This window comes from Arachis hypogaea, chromosome 17, assembly GCF_003086295.3.
Source record: "Arachis hypogaea cultivar Tifrunner chromosome 17, arahy.Tifrunner.gnm2.J5K5, whole genome shotgun sequence".
NCBI lineage: Eukaryota > Viridiplantae > Streptophyta > Magnoliopsida > Fabales > Fabaceae > Arachis > Arachis hypogaea.
The window spans coordinates 105805902-105816070 of NC_092052.1; the positions used below are offsets into that span (position 1 = coordinate 105805902).

General features: G+C 36.4%; 1 protein-coding gene across 1 annotated transcript; it reads left to right on the plus strand.

Moving 5' to 3' along the window:
* The first annotated feature begins 8017 nt into the window (after positions 1–8017).
* On the plus strand, positions 8018–9538 carry LOC112767099 (ornithine decarboxylase-like). Its single transcript, XM_025812977.3, has one exon. It carries the CDS (start codon positions 8124–8126, stop codon positions 9414–9416), a length of 1293 nt encoding a protein of 430 aa, XP_025668762.1. The 5' UTR covers positions 8018–8123; the 3' UTR covers positions 9417–9538.
* Positions 9539–10169: the final 631 nt, after the last annotated feature.

Consider the following 10169-nt stretch of genomic DNA (forward strand, 5'->3'; position numbering starts at 1 on the left):
CCAAATAGCTGACCGAGGCATCCTTCTAAAGGCCCGCCCACTTAAAGGATGAACGGGCGGCAACAAGAATTTATATTGTGACTACCACCGAGGATACGGGCACAGAACACAGCACTGCATCGACTTAAAAGACGCTCTGGAGCAAGCCATATGAGACGGTAAGCTCTCCGAGTTCGCCAAGATCATCAGGGAGTCGAAGCGCACAGAAAGAGACAGATCACCGGAGAGGGAAGGACGCAACCCAAGGACATAAAGACAAGCCCCTCGGGAAAGCCCAGAAACAGACCCGACCATAGTCGTCAACGTCATAACAAGCAAGGATAAAGCCGAAAAAGTCGAAATCGGCACTAAAAAAGAACCTCAAGGTCCTGGCAGTCAGAAACTAAACCCCGACAATCATCACCAATAATGCGATAACATTCTCCCCCGAGGACTGCCAATACGGCACCTCGGCGAAAGATGCCCCCTTCGTTATCTCCGCAAAGATAGGAACCGGGCTGGTCAGAAGAATACTACTCGACACATGAGCAGATTCCAACATCCTCTTCAGGGGATCCTTCGACAAACTCGGGCTCCGAAATGAAAACCTACAAACCCACCATAATGGGGTAACCGGGCTCGGGGATAACTTCCTCCAACCGGACGGCACCATCACACTTCCCCTCACCATCGGAGCCGGGAACCAAAGAAAGACCATCCTCTTCGAATTTGTCATCCTCAAGAACTCCACCACCTACAGACACCATCCTCGGGAGAAAGACCATTAACAACCTCTCGGCGGTCATCTTCACCAAATTCTTACTCATGAAGTTCCAAGCCGATGACGGCACTATCGGCACAATACACAGAGACCGGAAAGTCGCGGTAGAGTGTGAGAACACCAACTCGACCCTCCGCAAGAGATCCCAAGATGCGGCAGGAATCTTCCTCACCGACCTCGATGCACGCCAAGACCAAAGTCCGCGCAGAACCGTGCGAGAAAACGACAAAGAGGCAGAGTGGGACCTTGCAGACAAGGTCAGGAGTATAGCACACCTACGGGAGCTAGCCCTAAAACAAAGAATAAGTCTAAGGTACAATGGCAACACGGTACGATGAGACTTTGGACCAGGAGACCTCGTCTTACGACAAAACGATATCGGTCCACCCACTCCCGGAGAAGGGATGCTCACGCCCAACTGGGAGGGTCCCTACCAAATTAGGATGGTAATCGAAAAAAGAGCCTACATGCTTGAAAGACTAGACGGGACCAAGCTTCCAAGATCCTGAAATTCCACCAACTTACGGTGCTACTATATGTAGAAACATCCTTCCAAAGTAACAAGATTGAGGTCGTTTAAGACTATCTCTTTACCCTTTATATATTTTGCCTTTTTTACTTGCATTTATTGCTTAAGTCGTTTAAATCGTATATTTTCTTACTGGGCACTCTTTCCTACCCACATTGGGAGGTTTTAACGAGGCCCAAACCATAAATGTAATTCATTTTCTCAAAAGCATTGCCCCGTCCGACGGCACAAACCAAACGCGGCTACACGGGAATCGATTACCCCAAGGCCAACAAAACGGATATCCAAATAAGTAAACGGCTACACGGGAATCGATCACCCCGAGGCCAACAAAACGGATATCCAAATAAGCAAACGGCTACACGAGAATCGATTACCCCGAGGCCAACAAAACGGATATCCAAATAATAAAACGGATATCCAAATAAGTGAAAATGCTACCCGGGAATCGATCACCTAGAAGCCAACAAACGGATATCCGAATAACAAAACAGATATCCAAACGGCTACACGGGAATCGATTACCTACGGATATCCAAATAAGTAAACGGCTACACGGGAATCGATTACCCCGAGGCCAACAAAACGGATATCCAAATAAGTAAACGGCTACATGGGAATCGATCACCCCGAGGCCAACAAAACGGATATCCAAATAAGCAAACGGCTACACGGGAATCGATTACCCGAGGCCAACAAAACGGATATCCAAACAATAAAATGGACATCCAAATAAGTGAACGGCTACCCAGGAATCGATCACCCCGAAGCCAATAAAACAGATATCCAAATAACAGAACGAATATCCGAATAACAAAACGGATATCCAAATAAGCAAACGGCTACACGGGAATCGATTACCCCGAGGCCAACAAAACAGGATATCCAAATAATAAAACGGATATCCAAATAAGAGAAAAGGCTACCCGGGAATCGATCACCCAGAAGCCAACAAACGGATATCCGAATAACAAAATGGATATCCAAACGGCTATACGGGAATCGATTATCCACGGATATCCAAATAAGTGAACGGCTACCCGGGAATCGATCACCCCGAAGCCAATAAAACAAATATCAAAATAACAGAACGGATATCCGAATAACAAAACGGATATCCAAATAAGTAAACGGCTACACGGGAATCGATTACCCACGGATATCCAAATAAGTGAACGGCTACCCGGGAATCGATCACCCCGAAGCCAATAAAACAAATATCCAAATAACAGAACGGATATCCGAATAACAAAGGATATCCAAATAAGTAAACGGCTACACGGGAATCGATTACTCACGGATATCCAAATAAGTGAACGGCTACTCGGGAATCGATCACCCCGAAGCCAATAAAACAGATATCCAAATAAGCTAAATAAACAAAGTCTTGAAATCGGCCCACCAAGAGGCCTAAAATAAGTTCACAAATAACAACCCAAAAAAGGCCACACAAAACAAGCATGAGCTGACGGTCTTCCAACTTGCGGAAAGCCAGACTGACCAATATCCTACCAATAAATGCAGGATGATGTCACGCCCTTTTCAGGCCCCTCACAATCTCCCAAACTACAGAGAATCGGACTCCCCAACGACTTAGCATTGAGACCAAGAAAGCATACTCTCATACTCCGGGGACAACTGTTCCAGACCCAATCTCCGGGCCCTTCTTCAGAATGGTCATCAAACCCGGCATGTGATGAGACGCCCAAACAACGTGCTCCTTGCCTGACCATGAAACGGCCAGGAACTCCCCAAATCCTCGACCTCGACTGGAAAAACCAAATAAATGATCTCCTTGCCAAACCACAAACGGCGAGGAAAAGGTTCCTCCAGCGATGAGACCGAGCACCCTCACTCTCTCGTTCCGGGGGCAACTGTTACGGATCCGACCCACGGATCCTACGCCCGGAATGGTCTCCGAACTCGGTTACCCGGGTCCGACCCTCTAGAGCTCCTAACCAACTTTCGAATTCAAACGTCTCCCTTATCTTAGCCAAACAAGATAAGATAAGATAACTACCATCACCTATAAATAGAGGACCCAGGTCCCTCCAGGTATTCATTCATTCCTCACACCTTATACCTCTTAGATCCATTCTGACTTGAGCGTCGGAGTGTCTTTGCAGGTACCTCCCCCCATTTCTCCAGTCAAGTGATCCAGCATCTGCCTCAACCTGCAAGTTCTCGATCCATCTCTCAACCCATACCAGAGACATCTTGTACACAATACGTTCATTTAATTGAATGAATTGAGAAATAACAGCACCATTAAAGTGAAACAACCATTTCCCGGTATTTCTAGCTTCTCCCCACGTATTGATGAAAGTAGCCACTTTAGTGGATAGAAGTTATGTGTAGTTTATGTGGATAGTTCAATAGTTATGTTCATTGTATTGTGGCTTTTAATCTGTATTATATTTTTTAGTTGTGTTTCATGCTTGATTTGGCTTCAAGTATTTCTCTTTGGGGGCATTACAATCTGGATGTCGCTGCTTCTGAATCGTGCCGTGTCACTGGTTCTTTGTCTCTTCATTGTGGCTCAACCTCTGTTTAGGTAACTCAAGTGTCTCTTGTTCTATGATTTTAATTGATTTAGTTTCTGTTTTTATTTGAATATTGATTTGGTATAATACTGCATGTTTTGGTCACTGGTTCTCTGGCTAGAAGTGCATTTTCTGTTTTGGTCACTGATTCTCTGGCTGGAAATGCATTTTCTATTTTGGTCACTGCTCTTTTTTTGTCATTGATCCAAAATAGGAAAATATTAATTCTGTTTTGGCTGGAACTGTTTAATGCAAATAAAATTGATTGTGGGTCACCTGCCTGCATCAATAAGCATCAGGTATAGTTTTTTTTAGTTATTCAGCTATTGAGTTATAATTTGATTAAGTGAGTAATTGATTAATGATACTGCTAGGAATGGTGAATTGAAGTGAGAAATATGGTGAGTTTTATTCATTGTTCCTTATTTTTTTTTTCCGATTTTCTCTGCATAGTTATATCTTTTTTTCTTGATCCTTGTAAATTAATCATTATATGTTTTAGGGTGCTGCTACTCTAAATTATTGGAAGCTGGTCATCACTGTTTGAAAAAAACAATGCATCACAATTGCCCTGTTTGCTTTGAGGTATAAACTATAAAGACTATTCTTCTATTATGGTAAAATCTTTTGGGAAGAACCCCATGATTTCATTTTATTTGGTTTATGAACTAGTTTCGCTTATTATGAATTTTGTTGGTTGTTGCTATGATGATGTTGGTTTATTATGCCATTAGTTACTTTGTTGATTGAATTTTTTTTCTTTAATGAGATTTTGTTCTGAACAATGTTAGGAGAAAATAGTTCTGCGTCGTCATCGGTTCCTACTTTGTCATCCACTGCTGTTCCGTGCTCTCCTCTCTGCTTGCGTCCACTGCACTGTCCCCCACTTGGTCTGCTGAGGTTCGGTGTGTGTTTGGATTAAGCTTATTTTCTATTATAAATCAAAGAGTCATTTAGCTGAATATGTTCTCTCTATGTAAAAAGTTAAGCATAGAATTTTTGTTTGAATTCAATTTAGTTTTGGATTAAGCTTATTTTCTATTATTAATGGTTGTTTTTTAATTGCTGGTTGGTTTATCTTGTTAGCATGTAAAGTGCTGAGAATTCCGAGTTGATTCTCTCAATGGATGTCTTAGTGTTTCACAAAATGAGTGTTTAAATTATGGTAATATTCAGGGATTAAATTTGTTTGATGACTCAGCTGAGGACATTCTCGGTGGCAGCAGACTTGGAAACAAATTCCGTGGCTTGTCTAAGAACCAAATCCTTAGGAGTTCCTCATCAGATAAAGAGAGAGCAAACAATGTTGCTAAGATCAAAGTTGTGATATGCTTTGTATTGCATGTTTCTCTTCTATGCTTCTTGTAGTTTGCATTATGTTTGATGCTAATCAATGTTCTTTTAGTTACTTTAGCAGTTACATGTTGATTGAGAATGCTACTTGCTACATCAAGTTCTTAATCGGTAATGGCTTGGCTAGTGTCAACATGTATAGATTGTAAACTTTGAAGTTTTTTGAGTGTGCAATCAATGAATTAATTGATTCTAATTTGGATTTGAATTTCGTTTGGTGTATTTTAAGTTGTAAAATGATGCAAAGCAATGAGTACTATTTTTCTTTATTATGTATATTTTTCTTTAGTGATTTGATTTAAATAGTTAAGCTTATTTATTGACACTAAATTAAAAAAATAGTTGGAACTAATTTCAATGCAACATGAGAAAAATATTATAAATAAAGAATTATATCATTACAAAAATCCGTTGTCAAAAGTCACAAAATAAAACGGTGTTAAAACCGTTGTCTTAGACGACTATAAAATGACAATGGTATTAAAACCGTTGCCAGAAAATGATACCAACGATAATGCTTTAAAACCGTTAGCTTTGTGAATAATAAAACTACAACAGTTTAAAACCGTTGTCTATCCAGTTATAGTTTTAAACTGTTGGATCATGAAAGAGAACGGTTTAAAACCGTTGCTTATCGAGTAACGGTTCAAAACCGTTGTTTAAAATTTTCTTTCAAAACCGTTGTCTATGCCAGTAACTATGGCAACGGTTTTTCAGTTGTCGTTGCCTTAGGTAAAAAACCGTTGCCTATGAGCATTGGCAACGGCCGCATATACCACAGGTCAAAAACCGTTGCCAAAGCGTTGCCTAAAGTTTTAGGAACGGTTTTTTAATCTACGGTAACGGTTTTTGACCGTTGCGAAAACCCATATTTGTTGTAGTGCGTTGAAAAGAAAATGACATAATTTTATACATGTATTGTATATTATGTAAATAGATTTTATTGGATTAGAATTAACTTGGATAGATTTATTTGTTAACAAAACTTATATGTATAACGAGACTCTCTAACCATATGATCCAAAGAAACTGTGGGTTATTAATCAGAAGATTTGCTACTTGCACTAGAATATATATTGTCGGTTATTAATTAGAAAATTTGCTACTTCCACTAGAATATATATTTTCTAATTAGAAAATTTGCTACTTGCACTAGTGTATATATATATATATATATATATATATATATATATATATATATATATATATATATATATATATATATATATATATATATATATATATATATATATATATATATATATATATATATATATATATATATATGGAATTTTATCGTATCATACAATATTCTGAAGCATATTAATTAATAATATCGCACACTCTGATCTCAAATAATTAGTTAATAACTTTTCATGAACATTTTAATATTAAGGGAAAATAATAAAGTATATTTACAATGAAAAATATTATAGATTAATATTTTATATTAATATTAGTTAATATTTAGATATTTTATTTTTATATTATGAAAATTTAAAATTAAAAATTTATTATAATTTAAAATTTATTACCTTAAGGTTAAAGAGTTTTTTAAGTGTTGAGTTATATATATATATATAAAATCAAAGTTATTTTATTTTATATTTTTTAATTATTATTGAAATACTTAAATAAATTTAAATATAATAAATATATAATTATATATATATTAAAAAATATATAAAATAAGTTGTATTATTGTCTTTTTATCGTTATTCAATAATTATAATATATAAATATACAATTTGAATATTATAATATTAAATTATTAATAATGATATGATCATTTAGGTTTTTTAAAAGATATTGGTAGCATTTGAGAACTATTAAAATTTATTATTTTTTACTATTAATTAGTTATTAATATTTAAAAATATAGACTAAAATATGTTATTAGATTATACTAAATTAAAAGAATTGAGTTGATAATTAAAAATAATAACAAAAGATAGTTCTCTAATATTTTTTTTATGAATAATGTTATATAATTATCAACAAATATTATTATTTTGTCAGTAATATTTTGTACCTATATTTACACATATTTTATATACAAAAATATATAATTTATTTTTATATTTATTCTAATTTTACACACATAAATTAAAATAATTTATATTTATATTATTTAAAAATTTATACATATAAATTAATAAAATTTATCTATTAAAAATAATTTAATATTTATATGAATTAAATAATAATTAAAAATACTAAAAGCGAACTAGCACCCAATAGGGTTTTTTTCTATTTCGTTTTTTTTTTATGATTGGGGCTTTAAATTCTAAAAGAGAATGCTAGGAACAATGTCTTTATTGAACAATATAAACAACTACCAATCAAATAAAAACACATTACACCTCCAAATTAATTATTTAAATTTTAATATTAAAATAACCATTAAAATAAACATTTAATATATCTATTATTTTCATTGTTTAATATTTTCATTGTTTACATATACTTTTCCATCCTAAAAAGTATCGTTGGCACCGTGGTCGTGGTTCTAGCACCTTTCACTACGTCTAGTCTCTGACTCTCTGTACTCTGTAACGGGCACTGTACCGTCCTCTTGGCTCTTGCACCTTTCAACTACATCTAATCTTTCACCAGTGAATAAATATGGTCGTCATTGGCATTCCTTCAACGTCCCAAGCTAATATAATTTTTCACATATTAATCATTTAACTGACAATTATGTTTTTAATGTTTCCTCGTGGCTCTCGTGGAAGCATTATTGTGCCTTCAGTTCGTTCAATCTTGTTTAGCTTTCAGTCTCTCATTGCACCTGGTCATCTTAGCTTGCATATAAATATGGCCATCATGCATTATTATGTTCTCCGCCAACTTCTCAAAGTTAATAATATCATTAACATTCTCATTCATTCACACATTAAAGAGCCAAGCTATAAAGGAAGGCTAACGCGGAATAATAATGCCTTCAATCATTGTTGGAGATGATAAACCCTATTCTTTGAGCCTCAATCCCATTCTTTCTGCGTCAGGGGTGAAGGGCAAACCAGTAGCTTCATTATGCCAAGAAAGTGATGGCATCCTTGGTTACATTCAATCAGTGATTCACGAGAAACCAGAAACTGAATCACCATTTATGGTTCTTGATTTAGGGGTGGTGATGGACCTCATGGACCACTGGTCCAGAATGCTTCCAACGGTTCAACCATTCTATGCGGTGAAATGCAACCCTAACCCATCCCTGCTTGGAACACTGGCAGCACTGGGTTCCAGTTTCGACTGCGCCAGCAAAGCAGAGATAGAAGCCGTGTTGACCCTTGGCGTCTCGTCGGATCGAATCATCTACGCTAACCCATGCAAATCAGCGTCCCACATTACTTACGCTGCAAGCGTTGGAGTCAACATCACAACCTTTGACTCTAAAGAAGAGGTAAAAAAGATTCGAAAATGGCACCCAAACTGCCAGCTTCTCCTTCGTATAAAACCGCCACAAGACAGTGGAGCGCGAAACTCCTTGGGTTTAAAATACGGTGCACTACTGGAGGAAGTTCCAGTGCTACTCCAGGCTGCACATGATGCAGGATTAACTGTCATCGGAGTTTCCTTCCACATTGGGAGCGGAGGAGCTGACGCTAAAGCATATCACGGAGCCATTGCTGCTGCGAAGGGTGTGTTAGAAACGGCTTCAAAACTAGGCATGCCAAAGATGCACGTGCTCGATATTGGTGGCGGTTTCAGTTCTGGCACAGAGTTCGATGCGGCTGCAATTCACGTGAACGATGCTCTTGAAGCCAACTTCGGAAACGAAGAGGGCATTACGGTAATTGGCGAGCCTGGCCGTTATTTTGCTGAAACGGCTTTTACGTTGGCAACAAAAGTAATCGGGAAGCGCGTGAGAGGAGAGTTGAGAGAGTACTGGATCAACGACGGGATTTATGGATGTTTGAACTGCATAATGTTTGATTTCGCGCGCGTCACGTGCACGCCACTCAGGTGCAGCTCAAAACATGACGGGGAGAATGAGTCCAAAACTTACTCTTCAACTGTGTTTGGACCAACATGTGATTCCTTAGATACAGTGCTAAGAGATCACCAGCTTATGGAGTTGGAATTGGAAGATTGGCTTGTTTTCCCTAAAATGGGGGCGTATACTATTTCTTCAGGTACCAACTTCAATGGGTTTAGCACATCAGCCATTCCGACATACCTTACATATTCAGCTACCGTCGTCCAAGAAAAAACTAATATGTTCTAAACAACTATTTATATAATTCGTGCAAAAAATTTAAGAGAATTGTCAGAGTTTGGTAAGTTTTGTGATTTGTAATCATTAATTAGTTATTTTTTATATTTTTAATGGTATAAGATTTCATCTAATAGTATAAGATTATTTATTTTTCTTTTACTGATTAAGTACTAGTCAAATTTTAATAAAAGTGTTAGTCTCTTAAACTTTCTCATAATTTAATATATTTGATTAAATTATTTAATATAATATGTATTAATATTTTAATTATAATTTTTAAATTAAAAATATTTTTATATGAATAACTAATTTATTTTTAATTATCTTTGCTTTTTTATTTTGTTTTAAACATTTTGCATTCTCAGCCTAAGCTGGCTAATTTTATTATTGATTCACTATCTGAAGTCTGAACATTCTGAATCAGTTGGTGTCCGTGTTGTCCTGTTCCTTTACTTTCCGCCGTCCTCTAGTGTGTAATGTATAAAAAATAAAGAGGAAAATTCCTTTTCAATCATGTCCTTTCTTTTAATTTAGATCATTTTTATTTTAACTATTAAAAAAAATTATTAGATGTATGAGCTATTCTAGAAATTAATTTACAAATGTAATAAAAAATAATGTTATTCAATTATATATTATTAGTATATAGTGTGTTATCCACATATGTAGATCTGAACATGCAGAGACCTACAAAACGCAAATCATGTTTTGCATGAACAAAAAAAATAGCTACAAAACACAAGCTGTGTTTGACATAGAGAA

Excerpts from the sequence above, each read along its gene's own strand:
- LOC112767099 (XM_025812977.3), top strand. The coding sequence starts at position 8,124 with ATGCCTTCAATCATTGTTGGAGATGATAAACCCTATTCTTTGAGCCTC.